At 46.0% G+C, this 20,357-nt stretch overlaps 1 protein-coding gene across 1 annotated transcript; it reads right to left on the bottom strand.

Moving 5' to 3' along the window:
• Positions 1-819: 819 nt before the first annotated feature.
• LOC120935484 (zinc finger protein 84-like) lies at positions 820-17,995 on the bottom strand. The gene is made up of 3 exons (XM_040347535.1): positions 17,933-17,995; positions 16,786-16,938; positions 820-2,091 (listed from the first exon to the last, which is right to left on the bottom strand). Exons 1-3 carry the CDS (start codon positions 17,993-17,995, stop codon positions 985-987), a joined length of 1,323 nt encoding a protein of 440 aa, XP_040203469.1. The 3' UTR covers positions 820-984.
• Between the last annotated feature and the right edge of the window lie 2,362 nt (positions 17,996-20,357).

Here is a 20,357-nt window from a genome sequence, read left to right on the forward strand (position 1 = left end):
TTTATAATAATGTTCAGGCCTAAAATGATTTTTTAACGCCTTCCCGCCCTGCCAATAGCAGAATGATGGCCAGGCGGGGTTTCCATTATCCTGACTGGATGTCATATGACATCCAGTGGAATTTGGCACGCGGTGATCGGTGGTGTGGTGTATCACTACTCTGACACACCTCATCTCCAATCTCAGTAAAGAGCCGATGATGTAGGTTCTTCAGAAATTACATTCACATTTATAAAACAGCATGTAACATGAAAAAATCCAACAGGTCTCACGTATGTCATCGCCAAGTTCTACCTCTATGCATTACGCCACCTACCTTGTGTCTTCATCTGGAGGGCAAAAAAAGGTAGATCCTGGTGGTGACATATGTGGGACCTGTTGGATTTTTATCATGTTACATGCTGTTTTATATTTAAATTAATGTGAGTGTAATTTATGTAGCTGGGATGGTGAGGTTTCATTCCATTTAACACCTGGTACTCCACTATCAGAGGCACTTTATTTTTACATGTTGGTTTGGAGTTGCTGGTGATTACCATGGAGGCAACTGTTAAAGGAGAAGTACACAAGGTGCAAAGTGTGTATGATATCTGCAGGATCTGTATGGGAACCATTTGAGACCAATGCAGAGCCATTTTCTGATGAGAATCAATTTAAGTTCTGAGCTTGTTTGACCCTATTCAGGGTCTAGGAAGGAGGTGAGCGGCCATTGCACTTGGTGAAGGGAGCACTAGTCACAGATTGCCGTCTCGGCTGAGAAGCACATTTTCTACACAGTGAAAATTGAAGCACACTTTATATGAAGAAGATTACTTACTATTATTATTCTTACCTTTATTATTTATATTGGACTTTATTTAGCACATGCGTTTATATTGTACATTGTCATTGGATTCAATACACCTCGAGGGTTCTGTGGGATCCCTGAAGTACAGGAAGACAGAACTTCAGTGAGGAACAATTCCCTCACTCAGGACAGGAAATTTACTTCTCCCCTGTGTGAGATCTCTGATGTTTGTTAAGATTGGACTTCTGTGAAAAACATTTCCCACACTCAGTACAGGAATACGGCTTCTCCCCTGTGTGAGATCTCTGATGTTTGTTAAGATTGGACTTCTGTGAAAAACATTTCCCGCACTCAGGACAGGAATATGGTTTCTGCCCCGTGTGAGATCTCTGATGTGTGTAAAGATCGGACTTCTGTGAAAAAAATTTCCCACACTCCGCACAGGAATACGGCTTCTCCCCTGTGTGAGATCTCTGATGTCTGTAAAGATGGGACTTCACTGAAAAACATTTCCCACACTCAGGACAGGAATACGGCTTCTCCCCCCTGTGAGATCTCTGATGTGTGTAAAGATCGGACTTCTGTGAAAAACATTTCCCGCACTCAGGACAGGAATGCGGCTTCTCCCCCGTGTGAGATCTTTTATGTTTGTAAAGACTGGACTTCTCTGAGAAACATTTCCCACACTCAGGACAGGAATACAGCTTTTCCCCTGTGTGAGATCTCTGATGTCTGTAAAGACTGGACTTCTGTGAAAAACATTTCTGGCACTCAGGACAGAAATACGGCTTCTCTCCCGTGTGAGATCTCTGATGTGTGTAAAGATCAGACTTCTGTGAAAAACATTTCCCGCACTCAGGACAGGAATACGGTTTCTCTCCTGTGTGAGATCTCTGATGTTTGTAAAGATTGGACTTCAACGAAAAACATTTTCCACACTCAGGACAGTAAGTCAGCTTCTCCCCCGTGTGAGATCTCCGATGTGTGTAAAGATCAGACATCTGTGAAAAATATTTCCCACACTCAGGACAGGAATACGGCTTCTCTCCTGTGTGAGATCTCTGATGTTTGTAAAGACTGGACTTCTGTGAAAAACATTTCCCACACTCAGGACAGGAATACGGCTTCTCTCCTGTATGAGATCTCTGATGTTTTTCAAGACTGGACTTCTGTGAAAAACATTTCCCGCACTCAGGACAGGAATACGGCTTCTCTCCTGTATGAGATCTCTGATGTTTGTAAAGACTGGACTTCTGTGAAAAACATTTTCCGCACTCAGGACAGGAATACGGCTTCTCTCCTGTGTGAGATCTTATATGCACATTAAGATGGTAGTTAGAACTGAAACACTTCCCACACTCACTACAGGAAAAGCTCTTATCTGTTGGAAGGATGGCACCGACCCTCACAGTCTGAGGTTCCTCAGGATAAGAGGAATACGATGGTCCGGCACCGTCCCGCACAGTCTGAGGTTCCTCAGGATAAGAGGAATACGATGGTCCATCTACACTGTGTGGTGCCGGATGGACATTTGAGGTAGTCGGGTTTTCTCCTGGACTATACTGTGTGATGTCCTCATCTTCTACTTTACAGTCTGGAGACAAAGTGAGACAATCCTCTGAGGTTTTCCTCATCTCCCATCCATCTACTAAAATAAAAATAAAAAGATTATTACTAGACATGAGCAGATTGGTTCCCCTAAACCAGGACTCCGCCCACATCAGGCAGCTTTGTCTCTGAGGATCTTACAATTCCACCCTCAAGGTAACTAGAAAATGGCTCCTCTAATAATTATTTTCATAATTGATTTAGTTAGACCGATTAATTGACTAATTGGATAAAAACCTAAAAAAAAAATTGGTGGATAATTTATTTACTATTCTTGAATATCTATATACAGCAGTAAATATAAATATCCAGATATATAGTTGGATATTTAATCCACTCTGAGAATAACAGACAGATAGATGTATTATTAGAGGGTGAATCTCCTACATATCACAATCAGAGATCTACATTAATAAAATATAAAAAAGAGGTAAAACGCTGTCTTGCAGATTATCAGACAGGAGTGTAATATAATATGATGGATGACAGACTCCCTTGTAATAGACAGGTAGGTGGGTACAAGCTCCCTGCACCTGATGTCACTAATTCTGGCCGTACACAAACTCCCGCCGACACCCGAGATTGCTGGTCACAGAGCCAGGGACATGGATCTCTGTGTGTAAACACAGAGATCCACATCCTGTCAGATAGAGGAGACCGATAGTGTGTCCCTTGTACATAGGGACACCGATCGGTCACCTCCCCCAGTCAGTCCCCTCCCTCTACAGTTAGAATCACTCCCTAGGGAACACATTTAACCCCATGATCGGCCCCTAGTGTTAACCCCTTCTCTGCCAGTCACATTTATACAGTAATCGGTGCATATTCATAGCACTGTTCGCTGGTAAATGTGAATGGTCCAAAATAGTGTCAAAAGTGTCCGATCTGTTCGCCGCAATATCGCATTCTTGATAAAAATTGCAGATAACCGCCATTACTAGTAAAAAAAAATGAAATAAAAAAATGTCATAAAACTATCTCCAATTTTGTAGGCGCTATAACTTTTGCGCAAACCAATCAATATACGCTTATTGCGATTTTTTTTACCAAAAATATGTAGAAGAATACGTATCGGCCTAAACTGAGAAAATAAATAGCTTTCTTTTTTTTTTAAATGGGAAATTCATTATAGCTAATTTTTTTTTTCAAATTTGTTAGTCTTTTCTTCGTTTATAGCGCAAAAAATAAAAACCGCAGAGATGATCAAATACCACCAAATGAAAGCTCTATTTGTGGGGAAAAAAAAGACATAAATTTTGTTTGGGAGCCACAATGCGCAATTGTCATTCAAAGCGTCACAGTGCTGAAAGCTGAAAATTGGCCTGGGCAGGAAGGGGGTGAAAATGCCTGTTATTGAAGTGGTTAAAAAAAAACATTCATCCAATTTTCTAACCATTAATGGGGTCAAATCAGCATTCACTTTCCACCACAGTGACAGGAAAATTTGAAGTAGCAGAACAGAAAACTTTTCTCTAACAAATTCTCACAACGTACAACGTATTATACAGGATACAACAGATAGGATTTTTTAGTATCAGAATGATGTAATGTACAACATAGAGTATATAGCGCAGGGGTCAGGAGTATGAAATGTACAATATAAATTATACAGTGTAATGGTCAGGACTCATAATATTGGTATTCAGTAATCAGTGGAAGCTTAAATGTTTACAAGAGACAAGTTGCAGAGATCCCACACCGCTGCCTCCCATCTCCTGAGACTGCACTCAGTGACTTGGGTCTGAGACTATACAGACATATCCCTCCACCCAGCAGACAACAGAGCAAATAATCCTGGGAGAATTGTCTGTCAAAAATCTTGCCACACCTAGGTATGGGGCAGAAGACTCAAAACACACACTCAGGTGCCTAGATCTAGTAACACCTATGGTGAAAAATAAAAATTTTCTGCCAGCTGAACCCCAGAATCTCCATAAATCCAGTCTAGATACATAAATTGTGTCTGCAGCACAGAGAAGGAAGATTATCCGAGAGAAATACAGGAATACAGGACGGGGAACACAGCTCAGGAAAGTGACCAGGGGATTACAGGCTGATATCACCCAGTCCCCGCCCTACTCTGGACCAATCAGTGAGCAGTATGGGTGGAGGAATGTATTTTGTGTTGATGACCCACCTGTGCTGATCTCTGTAGGAGTGTCCTCCTCTATAAATGTCCCCGTTATTCCATCCTCCTCCATAGACTGCTGATCACCCCTCACATATCTCTCTTCTTCTTCTGCTTTAACCTCAAATTCTAAATCGATTGGATCTCCACTCTAAATCAAGAAAATGAGAGTGAATATCATCTATAAAATAAAAGCTTTAATAATGTGATATTACATATAAAATCAACACATTGGCCCGGATTCAGAAAGCACTTACGCTGACGTATCTCGATATAAGCCGCGTAAGTGTAAACTTGCGCTATCGTATCTGTGCGCCGTACCCACAAATCTAGATACGCCGGAAAATAGGCTTCTTCCGACCGACGTAAAATGTCTTACGCCGGCGTATCATAGGCGCATATTTACGCTGGACGCATCTGCCGCTCCCATTGATTTCCTATTCAAATATGCAAATGAGTGAGATACGCTGATTCAGAAACGTACGTTTGGCCGGCGCAGGCTACGCGCGGTGCGTGTAAGTGGAATGTCCGGCGTAAAATTACCCTTCATAAAGCAGGGGTAACTTTGCACCAGACTTGCACAGGTCAGCTGGAGAGCAGCTACAGCAGTACCGTTACAGACGAGCTGAGCAACAACACTTGCAGGACAACACATCTGTGTGCCAACATGCCAGGGGCAGCCGTGGTTATAGCACTACTGCGTCTACGGGCACGTAGGGGGGCACGGGAGAGGATATTCCGCACACGCATTGACGTCTTTGGCATGGGTGAATCAGAGGTTTATCGCATCTTCAGATTCAGCCCTGATATCACCAGCAAGACACACCGCGTACATGCAGTGCAGCCACTGGTCAAGGTACTGGCAACACTGCATTTCCTTGCAAGTGGATCTTTTCAAAGAACAAGTGGAATTGTGGCTGGGATGTCACAATCCAGCATGATTGCATGTCACAATCCTGCAGATGCGTGCACCAGGTTGTCCCCGCAATCCTCAGATGCATGTCCCACCACTTCATCAAACCCACCGGCAGAAGGCAATGGCAGATTTCTTCAGAATTGCCGGATTCCCACGCACCGTGGGGGCCATTGATTGCACACATGTGGCACTACGGCCCCCCCGTGCCACAGAGCACATATACTGCAATCGTAAGCAGTGGTATTCCATCAACGTACAGGTGATAGCCGATGCCCAATGTCTCATATGGCACGTCCGTGCCAAACACCCAGGGGCCAGCCACGACAGCTACATATACCATCAAAGCACCATCCCCACAGAATTTGAACAGAACGTGTACAGGGACAGCTGGCTGGTTGGTGAGTGACATGGGAGTCAGGCATGACTGTCCGACCCCATGATGCAGACATCACGGGGGGCACATGCACAGCTAACATCCTCCTGTCTTTTCCCTTCCAGGTGCATATGCACTTGGGCCCCATCTCATGACTCCATTTCGGAATCCCCAAACCAGAGGAGAGAGAAACTACAATGATGCACACATACGTACCCGTGCAGTGTTTTGTTTTTTTTGTGTGTATTTTGTGCGTGTACTCGAGAGAGGAGCCGGACTGCAGGAGTTGGGAGTAGGCAGGCCTCCCCCAGAGGCAATCTGCCACCTTTCTCCATGCCCCGGATGGCAATGGCGGGTGTGTGAGGGGGTCCTCCCACATAGCCCGCCCTACCTGTTCCGCTTTGAAGCCCAACGGGGCAGAGGGACTCCCTATAAGGGAGTGAGAGGATCTAACCTGCTCAACCAGCCCTGTTAGTCCTTCGCCTCTCTTTTTAGAGACCGTGTGGTCAAAGGGAGTGCATGTTAACCCAATTTCGAGTGCGTGTAAGTGTAGTGGTTTTTGTGGGAGGGCGTACTAAGCGCAGGCTTACCTCGGATAGCACACCCACCGGGAGCCGGTCTGAGACCACCAAACTCAATTCACATGTAGCCGAGACCGGGATCCGAACCCCTAGCTGCAGAGGCGAATGGCTTGTCAGCGCAGTGCCAATCGCGTTGAGCCACCGCAGCTACGGTACAGGCAGCCTGGCTCTTGGCCGAGGAGGCCAGGCTCTCTGCCACACGGTGCAGATCACCCACAAGGGAACCCATATGGCGGGTCTACCTGGCCTGCTCCCTCGCCAGATTATCTTCCAAGTCCTCCGGATCACCCCTGTTTTTTCTTGTAGCCTTCCTGGGGGCAGGAGAGGCTTGGGGCCGGCTTGAAGGGGGTGGAGCTTGAGGGGGTATCCCTGTTGGGGGTGGTGGCCCTTGAGGGGCTATCCCTGATGGGGGAGGATGTTTGGGAGGGTCCATGTATGGGGGTCTCCTCCACAAGGTATACAGCATCCTCAATTCCAACGTGTTCCTCCTCTACTACCTCAAGCGGTGAGGTAGGGGCACTCTCCACCACGGATGGCGTGGGTCGCACATCAGCCGACGACGGCCCAGCTCCCTCCTGCACATCTGTGGATGACACAAAACATTCACATGTTGGTGGACCCACACACTTGTCACATGTTCCCTTGCCCCCCCACACATGCTACACACCGGAAAGAAGATAAAACACACTTACCTGTCCTCAAGGGCTGATCAACTGAATCAAAGCCCTCCAGGCTCTCAACCATCTCCCTCTCTAGGCACTTGGCAATGACCCGATCATCAGGAGTCAGCGTGATCTTTGCGGCTGGTCCACCTCCTGTGCCACTGGCATGCCTCCTGATCGCCGCCAGCTTCTCTTTTACCAGACGCTGCAGATCGTTGATTTTTTTGGAGATATGCTTGGGTTTCCTAGCCGCCACGCCGAGGGCATTCACCTGCGTGGTGATCTCCAACAAGATTTGATCTTTTTCGACCTTGCTGGTCGTGCCACTTTGTGCCCCATAGAGGCACGCGCCGTATTTGGAGAGGCCATCAATAATTATAGCCTTCTCCTGAGGGCTGAAGTTTTTCATTCTGCGGTCCGTAGTAGTCCCTGGTGCAGACATACCTCAAGAGACAAAACAGTAAAAAAAATGCTTGTGTACTTTTGCACTTGACGGGCAAATGTCTGGGAGTATTTATGCACTGGGCGTAGGCAGTGGGCCGGCGTATCTTAGGGGTTATGCCGTGCATAGTTGTGAGCATGCGCAGAGGGACGCGGGACATACGTTGACGTCACGGCGCATGCGCCGTTAATTCAGCCCTTTATTTGCATGGGGTCACGCTTCATTTAAATGGATCACGCCTTCCTACTTTGATTTAGGCCGGCTTACGCCGATGGATTTACGTTACGCCGGCGCATCGTTGGGAGCATTTGCTTTCTGAATACTAGGGTTGTCCCGATACCACTTTTTTAGGACTGAGTACAAGTACCGATACTTTTTTTCAAGTAGTCGCCGATACCGAATACCGATACTTTTTTTTAAATGTGTCCCCAAATGCAGCGATGTCCCCCCACAGATGCAGCCATGTATCCCCCCATCCAGCCATTGTCTCCCCCCATGCAGCCATTGTCTCCCCCCATGCAGCCATTGTCTCCCCCCATGCAGCCATTGTCACCCCCCATGCAGCCATTGTCACCCCCCATCCAGCCATTGTCACCCCCCATCCAGCCAGCGTCACCCCCCATCCAGCCAGCGTCTCCCCCCAACCAGCCATTGTCTCCCCCCATGCAGCCATTGTCACCCCCCATCCAGCAATGTATTCCCCCAGCCATTGTCACCCCCCATGCAGCCATTGTCACCCCCCATGCAGCCAGCGTCACCCCCCATCCAGCCAGCGTCACCCCCCATCCAGCCAGCGTCTCCCCATACAGCCAGCGTCTCCCCCCATCCAGCCAGCGTCTCCCCCCATCCAGCCAGCGTCTCCCCCCATCCAGCCAGCGTCACCCCCCATCCAGCCAGCGTCACCCCCCCATCCAGCCAGCGTCACCCCCCATCCAGCCAGCGTCACCCCCCATCCAGCCATGTCACGCTTACCTGCATCCCTGCTGCCGCCGACTGTGTAATACGGGCGGGAACATTACAACTTTGAATCGCTGTAATGATTGGCGCCGCGCTGCGTATAGACACTCCCCCTCGCTCGGGATTGGACAGTTCACCCGAGCGAGGGGGAGTGTCTATGCGTGGTGCGAATCATTACAGCTATTCAAAGCTGTAATGTTCCCGCCCGTATTACACAGTCGGCGGCAGCGGGGATGCGGCGAATGGCGGCGGATCGCGGCTTCGGTGGCGGCGGTCGGCGGCAAGTATTCTATTTGTGTATCGGGGCGGGGTATCGGCGTCTGAGTACCGCCGAAAAAACTCGGAATCGGTATCAAGACAACCCTACTGAATACCATGCTTGCCTCTCTGACTTGCGTCGGCGTAGCGTAAATGAGATATGCTACGCCTGCCTAAAAATGCGCCAATGTATCTGAATCCGGGCCATTGTCTCTATAAAAAGAAATGGAACCTCTGTCCCACCAACCTTGTAACAGTGGGGGATGGTGTGATCTTCCTGTGTGGAATCCCGGGAATACAGAGGACGGGGACATCTCTCTGGTGGGTTCCTGGTATTAGGTGGCTCCATCATATCCTTGTGTCCTTCTGAAAACCCCTCCATCACTCCATACTCCTCCTCTTTATACTCTTCTTTAACAACAATATTATAATCCCCGAGATTTCCACTCTGAATATATAATAAAACATTAATTGCAACAAACATGCTGTGTATAAATCATAACTACCAATAATTGTCAATCATCTACCTGATGATGGTGGGGGATGGTGTGACCTTCCTGTGTGGAATCCCGGGAATACAAAGGACGGGGACATCTCTCTGGTGGGTTTCTGTAGCGGGATGACTCCACCATGGTGTCCTGGTACAGATCTTTGTGTTCTTTTAGAAACTCTGACTCCTCCATCACCCCATCCTCATCATCCTCCTCTTTTATCTCTTCTTTAACTTTAGAATCTTTCAGGTTTCCTTGCTGAATATATAATAAAAATAGTAATAATGCAGAGAACGTACAGATCCTAATGATACTATCAGTGATTGTCACTCATCTACCTGATGGTGGTGAGGGATGGTGTGACCTTCCTGTGTAGATACCCGGGAATACAGAGGACGGGGACATCTCTCTGGTGGGTTCCCATTACTGGATCCATCTGTAGGAAACACACACACTGACTGAATACATTGTTTCTATGTGTTTATCAGATGATGGGGGATCTAGGTGGATCCTCCGTACTGCTCTCTCCTTTACAATAAAGTCTCCTCTTACCCGGTGATGTGAGGGGCGGCTGATTGTCCATCATGACGTCCTTTCCAGCACTGCTCACGTCTTCTGTCAGCAGCTCGATGATCTCTCTGGTGACACCTCATATGTTCTTATTTCTCTATTCTATCAGGGAGGGAGGTGGAGACAATGTGATTATCATAGGATCTCCAGACTTCACAGGAGGAAAACTCTAGATTTGAACACATATAGTAAAATCAAATGACATTCCCAGAATCCTCCTCACCTCACCAATCGGGTCTCCATTTTTATCAAAACCCCACTGGGATATAATTTACCCAGACAGGCCCCCCCCCCCCCTCTGTAGGTTAAAAGCTTGTTGCAAGGAATTCTGGGACCAACATTCTTGCTTTTCTTGTGAGAGGGACATTGGGAGGAGGAGCTGTGAGGTCAGTGTGATGTCATGGAATTCTCTGACTCTGGGTGGAGGAACATTGAGAGCAGCTGTGAGGTCAATGTGATGTCATAGGATTCTCTGACTCTGGGTGGAGGGACATTGGGAGAAAGAGCTGTGAGGTCAGTATGATGTCATAGGATTCTCTGACTCTGGGTGGAGGGACATTGGGAGAAAGAGCTGTGAGGTCAGTGTGATGTCATAGGATTCTCTGACTCTGGGTGGAGGGACATTGGGAGAAAGAGCTGTGAGGTCAGTGTGATGTCATAGGATTCTCTGACTCTGGGTGGAGGGACATTGGGAGAAAGAGCTGTGAGGTCAGTGTGATGTCATAGGATTCTCTGACTCTGGGTGGAGGGACATTGGGAGAAAGAGCTGTGAGGTCAGTGTGATGTCATAGGATTCTCTGACTCTGGATGGAGGGACATTGGGAGGAGGAGCTGTGAGGTCACTGTGATGTCATAGGATTCTCTGACTCTGGGTGGAGGGACATTGTGAGAAAGAGCTGTGAGGCCATAGGATAGGATTCTCTGACTTGGATTGGAGGGACATAGGTAGAAGAAGCTGTGAGAGGCTCTCTGTGAGGTATCTGTACACACAGAGTCATTGCTTCCGGGTGCGTCACACATCTCCTAAATAAAAGATGAACGTTGTGTCATATTCCTGTGATCTCCGTGTACTCCACTACAAATTATATTTTTCCCTCCTTCTTCCTATTTGAATCTTATCAAATAATGACATACATATTCCAATCCTCCCTAAATAACCCCCCCCCCCCCCCAATCACCCATAAAAATCATATAACTGTTAGTATAGACTGATGAGGTGAGGAGGTGTGAAGGTGACACATCTCCAAATTGAAGCGAATGTTCTGACCCTGAAGGGGTTAATCTAGGTTTCCACACTATATATGTGTATCATCATCTGCTGGAGATAAAAGACGTCACAGTGACTATGGAGGAAGAGGACGGACATGACGGGGTTACTGGGTGTAAATAGAAAATAAGATCTTATTACCTCATGTGCTGCCACGTCCAGCAACGTCTTCTCTCTACTTCCTCCCGACTCACCTCTCACCCAGAACTTCCTATCTGTACCTGACATCACTTCCATAGAGACTTCCTGTGCAGAAGTGAGATTTCCACCTTGTGGAGCTCAGAGGAACTGCAGCCCTGGGAAACGTCTCATAGTGTGAACAAGGACTTGTCCCGTGTGTGTATGTACTGTATAAATTGGCGTAAGTGTAGCTCTTAGATGTATGAAGTGTATAAAAAAACATACATAAATAAAGTGATATAAACTCATATATATATATATATATATATATATATATATATCATACAATATTTCAAGTAAAGAATCGTTATGATCTTTGTGATTCTTTACTTGAAATATTGTATGATATATATATATATATATATATATATATATATATATATATATATATATATATATATATATATAAGTTTATATCACTTTATTTATGTATGTTTTTTTATACACTTCATACATCTAAGCGCTACACTTACGCCAATTTATATTTATTTGCTTTTTTTCCAATGAACCGTGTTAGCAGCTCCATTTCACATTAGCAGTTACCCACAAATATGTATGTACTGTATATCCTTATAGATAGGTACAGGCCCGGACTGGGCCAAAAAAATAGGCCCGGGGGCATTTTAGACTGAGCAGGGGGGGGGGGGGGCGCCGGCGCCCTTTACATTACATTATACAGCACCCTGCACCTCTGCTCCCCTTTACATCACACAGCACCCTGCACCTCTTTACATCACACAGCACCCTGTACCTCTTTACATCACACAGCACCCTGCACCTCTTTACATCACACAGCACCCTGTACCTCTTTACATCACACAGCACCCTGCACCTCTTTACATTACACAGCACCCTGCACCTCTGGACCCCTTTACATTACACAGCACCCTGCACCTCTGGTCCCCTTTACATCACACAGCACCCTGCACCTCTTCAGTTTCGGGCGCATGCCCATTCAGCTCCGCTCGCATGTTCTTCTGCCTTGGCTCAAATCCTGGCCAGCCACCTGCCTATCTCCTTGCCTTCCCTGGTGGAGTGATCTTCCTCCGCTCCCCATCCAGTAGTAGCCGGGGGCCCGGAGAGTAAGACTTGAGAGGCTGTGAGGTGGGCGATGATGGGCAGAGGGTCGCTGATTGTTGCCATTACTAGTAAAGAAAAAATATGTCCCCGGATTTCATTTTAAAAATCTGGTCACCTTACACTACATGGCTCAAAAATCAAATGACTGCAAAATCCTGACAATATAAATGCTCTAGGAATCTGACGCACATGCAACAGTCCTACAGTAACTCCTCTACTCGCTGGTCTGAGCTTGATATACACCCTGGAACAGGGAATCATTTCGGAAATGAAGATCCCTGCTAGATTTTTATTGTACCGCTCCCACTCCTAATTTCACTCCTACCTCCATGCCTTACGAGTTTGATGCCCCAACCCTCGGTGTTGTGCATACCCAAACAGGATGCACACTGCCTGAGTATGATATCAGAGCCTATATACACTTAAAGACTCATGGGTAGACCCCTGGTCTTCTAGGGGAGAAGCTGAGGTGAGGAGAAGAAGTTTCTTGTAAAATCACTGCTTTATGTCACTCAAAGAACACCTACACTCTTAAAATTAATTTTGAAAGCCCCTTAGCCAGTTCACGGGCGAGCTGATGTCTAGATTTCATTTCACTCCCCTCCTTGACCTGCCTCTCGCCTGCTCATTATACCCAGAAAGCTAACCGACCTAAACGGCACAAACACTAATGCCGCATACACACGATTGGACATTCTGACAACAAAACCGTGGATTTTTTTTTTCCGACGGATGTTCGCTCAAACTTGTCTTGCATACACACCGTCACACAAATGTTGTTGGAAATTCCAAACGTCAAGAACACGTTGACGTACAACACGTACGACAAGCCGAGAAAAATGAAGTTCAATGATTCCGAGCATGCATAGGATTTTTGTGCGCGGTCAGAATTTCCGAAAAAAACTTTTGTTGTCAGAAAAATTGAGAACCAGCTCTCAAACATTTGTTGTCGGAAATTCCGACCATGTGTACGCGGCATAACTTCTATTCTAGACATCTCTATCGCGCTAAGATGATGTCCACACATTCGCTTTACGGCCCAGTTGATCGTTCGCTTCTTTCAATAATCTTGACAGTTTACCATGTTTTGTTACAGGGCAATGTAACATAACCGCCCTTACTTCTCTATAGGAACTTTTTGCCATACTCCTCTGCTAATGTTTAGGCTTCATAGACCCTCACTACACATAGATCCCCCATTTACAACCACTTACCTCCACAATCTAACCTAATTAAGCCTCTGTCAGGTGGGACCACCGAATCAGTATTCTCTCCTCTCAACTCTAGCTGAACGTCCCCCACACAGTGGTGTCCACTCTCCTCTCATACCCTGATCCTTCACTAACACCACTGACCCACCCCGGCTACGCCTTACAATAGGCTTATCGGTCATTGAGACAAGTGAGCAGGATCTCGTGAGTCTCCGGACATCCTCCTCTGCTCTGAAAAACTGCACCCACAAGGTTTTCACATAACCACCCCTTTGTTTTTTCTTCTCTCCCAATCTTTTCCGCTCTCTCATTCCTTCTCCCCTTCCCCTTATCCTCTGTCTTCCCTAAAGTGCACAACTAATAAACTTTCTGGCGTTTAGATAAGCAGACCGCTTTTTCTGTAAAATGGCACCACCTTGATCTAGAGATAACAAGCTCTTCTTAAAACTCATCTCCTTGAATGCACATGGTCTCAACATATCAGAGAAAAGCTCTCAGCTCCTTTACGCAATGGATGTCATATGACATCCAGAAGAATAACCCGCTTGGGCACATGGTGACCGGTGGTGCGGTGTGTCGCTTTGACACCCCACATCTCCAATCTTGAGTCTATGATGTAGGCTCTTTACCATGTGATCAGCTGTGTCCAATCAAAGCTAATCACATCGTAACCAGGAAGTGCCGGTCAGGGAGTCATGGGGGGTATAGGGCCCTCCTGTCCTGGATATTTTATGGATAGGCAACTCCTCTCCTCATATTGACTAGTGGTTCCAAATTAATAATAACTACTGCAGTAGGGAACAGACACAAAAGATACACTCAGCATCTTTCCATATAACTGTGCTGCTTTATTTTGATGCAATTAAAGGTTTTTATACAAAATTACATAGGTATCCCATTAATATTACAATTTTACATTTATGGTAACAAGGGACGTAACATAGGCAGGCCAATTCTAATCAGGACTCAAAAGAATGCAAACATGAAAAAATTATTAGTGCCGTGTGCACAGTAAGTGCAGTGTACAATACATACAAAATAGAACACAATTATATACAAAATTTACAAATTTAATTTACAGACTGGTAGCTTGATCTGATGATGAGTTTTGCAGTGTTGAGCAGTCATGGCTGGTAATGTACCATCTAGGCCTTTAACATGGATCCCAGCCTAGTCTCTTAGAGTCTGTGTGTTCTAGGTAGAGACATGAATTTGAATCAGAAACAAGACCACTCCACGGACCCCCAGGCATACACCCTCCAAAGAGTAGTGTTGCCTTAAATGCCAGGGCCCATAGTCAGTGGGCAAGAGCCTTGCTCCCAGTCCTCTCCAAAAGCCTGGGTGAGTCTGTCACACACATCACCTCTAAATTCTGAAAAACGTGGCTGCCCTGGTTCTTTTCACAGAGTTTTTGGGATGCCCAGTTCACATTATCATCACAAGCCAGGGACAGACTGACAACTCATGGGGCCCCTGGGCAATCGGAGATCATGAAGCCTCCTGTGTCCACACTCAATCCACACCCACACCAACAAATTGCAGCTCAGCTGCATAGAGGGAGCATTTAAATGTCTAAAGCAGCATAGCCTGCATGGAAGTTCCAGCTTCTTTCCATAAAAGCCACTGGGCACTTCCAGGTTTAATGAAGCCGCCAAGCGTGCCTTGTCAAACATTGGGTGTGGTTTTTGGGGGCAGTAGGCAGCGCCTGCTGGTTACATAGTCCAGTAAAGGTGCCCGATGACTGAGAGGTTAATTGCGAGAGAGGGGAGTGAGTGAGAGTGAGGAAGGAGGGCAAAAAAGAAAGGGGGTGAGAGAGAGAAAGGGGTGAGAAAGAGGGAGGGAGTGAGAAGGGGGTGATAGGAAGAGAGAGAGAGGGGCAGTGAGAGAGGAAATAAAAGACAGAGGGGGTAAGAGAAGAGAGGGGAGTGAGAGAGAGAAAAAGAGGGTGAGAGAGGCGAGTGAAAAAGAGAGGGGTGGGTGAGAGAGTGAGGGGAATGAGAGAGAGGGGGTAAGAGGGGGAGAGAGAGAGGAGAAAGGGGGAGAGAGAGAGAAGGGGTGAGAAAAACATGGGGTGAGAGAGGAGTCAGACAGAGAGGGGGACTCCCCTATCGTCCCATACTACACCAGAAGACTGTTCCCTCCAACAAAGAAATTACACCTGTGCAACGTTCTGCAGCTTTAGGAATGCCTGTAATGTAATAAAATCCTTTTAACAGGGTTCCCTGATAAATACATTAGCTGTGGTGAAAGAGTCAATGTCTTGTCATATCATTTAATATCACTGACTCATCTTACTGTCCTGCTGCCCACTGGCTTCATCAACAGCTGCAATGGCAAGGCACGACAGAATGGGACTCTGACCCGCTTCGCCACTACTTTACAAGTGAGCTACTTCCAGCAGTAGTTCAGGTCCTCCTTTGCTCCCCTCGACATTCCTCAGCTCATTCTGCCTCCTCATCCGCTCCCATCTCAGGCTCCACTTACCTTCCTAACAGGCCCCACACGAGTCACATTACTTTCTAGAAAATGTGTCAGGCAGACACATTATTTAGATGGACCTAAATATACTGCCCCTGTATGACGTATGGAGCCTTTTATGGAGCCCCCTACTTACACCGAGCCCTTGGGCAGTGCCCGAGAGCCCAAATGGTCAGTCCTCCCCTGCAATAAGCATTTCTTCAGACATTACAAAAATATGGCCCCATATTAACACAGGTATTTGTGTATTTTTCCTGAGATATCGCTATTAGTCAAAAAAAGTGGAACACCACATTATGGATGTTAGATGAGCTGATAATCATAGGGAATCACTATATGAAACTAATACGACCAACATTCATCACAGATGGGCAAATTCTGGTAACATTCATTGTTGAAATAATTTAATATAGACCTCTAAGTGTTTGTGAAAACTTGCACCACAAAATGTACTCAGCCAATGAAAGGTAATGACTCCATTTTTATTTTTATACTGCTATCAATGGCCAACACGGTACAACACTTCATCCATGTCTTTGGTGATCTCTGATCTCCTTATGAAGGGTTTCTTACATGATGAAGATCAGCCATGGAGTATATCTGAGGTGTATATCAGGGTGTGCTTCTTCCCCACATGAGAGCTGTGATGTCCAGCAACATTCATATACAAGACATTTCCCACACTCAACACACTATACACCTCGAGGGTTGTGTGAGATCCCTGATGTACAGGAAGACAGGACTTCAGTGAGGAACACTTCCCTCAATCAGGACATGAAAGGGGCTTTTCCCTCATGTGCAATTTCTGATGTGTGTAAAGATGGGACTTCTGTGAAAAACATTTCCCGCACTCAGGACAGGAATACGGCTTCTCCCCCGTGTGAGATCTCTGATGTGTGTAAAGATTAGACTTCTGTGAAAAACATCTCCTGCACTCAGGACAGGAATACGGCTTCGCCCCCGTGTGTAATCTCTGATGTGTGTAAAGATTGGACTTCATTGAAAAACATTTCCCACACACAGGACAAGAATACGGCTTCTCACCTGTGTGGGATCTTTTATGCACATTAAGATTGGATTTAAAAGGGAAACACTTCCCACACTCAATACAGTAAAACCTCTCATCTGTTGGAAGGATGGCACCATCCCTCACAGTCTGAGGTTCCTCAGGATAAGAGGAATACGATGGTCCGGCACCGTCCCTCACAGTCTGAGGTTCCTGAGGATAAGAGGAATACGATGGTCCGGCACCATCCCTCACAGTCTGAGGTTCCTCAGGATAAGAGGAATACGATGGTCCGGCACCATTCCTCACAGTCTGAGGTTCCTCAGGATAATAGGAATACGATGGTCCGGCACCGTCCCTCACAGTCTGAGGTTCCTCAGGATAAGAGGAATACGATGGTCCGGCACCGTCCCGCACAGTCTGAGGTTCCTCAGGATAAGAGGAATACGATGGTCCATCTACACTGTGTGGTGCCGGATGGACATTTGAGGTAGTCTGGTTTTTTCCTGGACTATACTGTGTGATGTCCTCTTCTTCTACTTTACAGTCTGGAGACAAAGTGAGACAATCCTCTGAGGTTTTCCCCATCTCCCGTCCATCTACTAAAAAATAAATAAAAAGATTATTACTAGACATGAGTAGATTGGTTCCCCTAAACCAGGACTCTGCCCACATCAGGCAGCTTTGTCTCTGAGGATCTTACAATTCCCCCCTAAGGTAACTTATCTGCAAACAAAAATATAAGTTCCAGATAGTCTCAGAGGTAAGATTAAAAAGTTCAAAGCAGAAATTGCAAAACTGAACAAAAAATGAGAAAAATATTACATTTAAGAATAAATTAAATAAGAATGAAATAGAGTACTGTAAAGAATAATTAAAGAAAACAAATATATAGTTGTATAAGGATAATTTAGGCAACATGTTGTGTTCAGATTACCTCTGCGCCAGCACAGCAGCGAACATCACCGGTAAACCACAAAACATCATTGTCAGAAGCCATGGTGACATGCAGGGGCGATGAAGGCAGATATAGGCAAATCCCGGATCGTGGGTGTAAGATAATGACCCTGATGGGAAGTGAGGTTAATGACCCCCAAAAGCGGGGGACCTGGGTGAGAAAAGGAAAATGTTTAAAGGGGTGATTATGAGTATGTGTGTGTGGGATTGGACAAAGAAATAGTGGGCAGGTAATGGTAGAATAATGAGGAGAGGTGTGGGAGTTTGGTGAAGGCAAAGGGACTAAGTAAGGAGAAAAGGATAAAAGGAAAAGTGTGGATGAGAATACAAAAAAGAGTGACCACTTAGGGGCCGTGAAACAAAGAAAACCAAGGAAGGGAAAAAAGATGGCCAGAAAAGGATAGAGGGATTGAAAAACAAAAAGGTGAGTCAATAACTGGAGGTGAAAAGTAGTCCAAGAGCGTGGAAGTGATCCATGTAATGGGGAAGTGATGTGTGTGATGAACGGTCAGGGAGATGCCCATAAAAGTATTGCCACGGCCACACCCCCCTCATCACACGGGCAGACATCCGGGAGAAGCGGAACGCTTTTACCTGGGTGGCTCAGCCGTCCGGCGATTAGCGCCACACCCGCTCTCCCCTTAGTCAGCCGATGCGGAGGGCTCCACTGGCGGCAGCATGCCAAACGAACGCTTAGCGCCCAGACGTGCGGCATAGCATCAGCACGCACGTCCTCCCATCATGCAAACCAGGGGGACAGCGGAGTGGGGGGATGGGCACACTACACACCACGGCTTCAGGGTCAGAAAGAGTTGCGGACAGACCGGACAATCGATGACAGTGCCCACAATATTTTGGAGGTTATATGCCCATAAATAGTTTTTATATGAATAAATACTATATCTTGGTCACTTGATGTCTCCTTTGCTGCTGTGTGTTTCAATTAAAGTTCCACTATGTGCTCCTTCCTTTTTAATGAATTATAGGGATGGAGGCGGTTATCCCTGTGATTCCCGCCTCATTTAAAGTCCCACGAATGCTTTTCCCCTTTCTATTATAAACTATTTTTGTACTGTTTGATGTGAGGAGGAGTGAGCATTGAGGCTTGACAGGTTTAGAGAGTGAGGAAACAACGAGAACGGTCTTTTATAGGAGTGACAGTGATGAGGGGATTATAGGATGAGTGTACCCTCCCCCTCTATCACTCATTGCCATCTTCCCAACACAAACAGTCCTGCACTTCCTTATTTAGTCCATGATTTAGTCATGAATAACAGCGGGGCTGAGCCTCACCAGAGGTCAGAGAGTGAGGATGGGGGGAGAACAACCAAGATGAAGATTGGACTGATCCTGAAGACCACCATCATTGGATTATTGACTACTCCCCCTCATTATCACTTTCTGGAAAAGGTTCCAAAGTTTGAGGATGTTATCAACATGTAAAAGTCTGTGCTCCAATCACATCATCAGATATAAAATGTCCAGTTGGTAGAAAATGGGTGTAACAAAAGAGAATACATATTATGTGTATATATAGCAGTGGGTAGAGCAAAAGTAAGGACTAGGTCATGTACAAGATATTGTATAAGATACAACAGATAGGACTATATAGTATCAGAATGATGTAATGTACAACAGAGTATATAGTGCAGGGGTCAGGAGTCATAATATTGGTATTCAGAGGTTGCAGAGGTCCCACACCTCTACATATATATTTTTATTGTGTCTGCAGCAAAGAGAAGGAACTACAGAGAAATACAGGACGGGGAACACAGCTCAGGAAAGTGACCAGGGGATTACAGGTTGATATCACCCAGTCCCCGCCCTACTCTGGACCAATCAGTGAGCAGTATGGGTGGAGGAATGGATTTAGTGTTAATGACCCACCTGTGCTGATCTCTGTAGGAGTGTCCTCCTCTATAAATGTCCCCGTTATTCCATCCTCCTCCATAGACTGCTCATCATCCCTCACATACGTCTCTTCTTCTTCTGCTTTAACCTTAATTTTTATACCTATCAGATCTTCACCCTAAACCAGGAAAATATTAAAAGAGATAATCTGTAAAACATATCCTTCAATATTGTGATATCACATTTAAAAAAAATTGACACATCACCTTGATGAGTCCATGTTCTAGATGCCACCAACCTTGTAAATTAAAGGGATGGTGTGACCTTCTTGTGTGGAATCCCGGGAATACAGAGGACGGGGACATCTCTCTGGTGGGTTCCCATTACCGGATCCATCTGTAGGAAACACACACACTGACTGAATACATTGTTTCTATGTGTTTATCAGATGATGGGGGATCTAGGTGGAGCCTCCGTACTGCTCTCTCCTTTACAATAAAGTCTCCTCTTACCTGGTGATGTGAGGGGCGGCTGATTGTCCATCATGACGTCCT

The sequence above is a fragment of the Rana temporaria genome, chromosome 4 (assembly GCF_905171775.1).
Source record: "Rana temporaria chromosome 4, aRanTem1.1, whole genome shotgun sequence".
In the NCBI taxonomy this organism is placed as follows: Eukaryota; Metazoa; Chordata; class Amphibia; order Anura; family Ranidae; genus Rana; species Rana temporaria.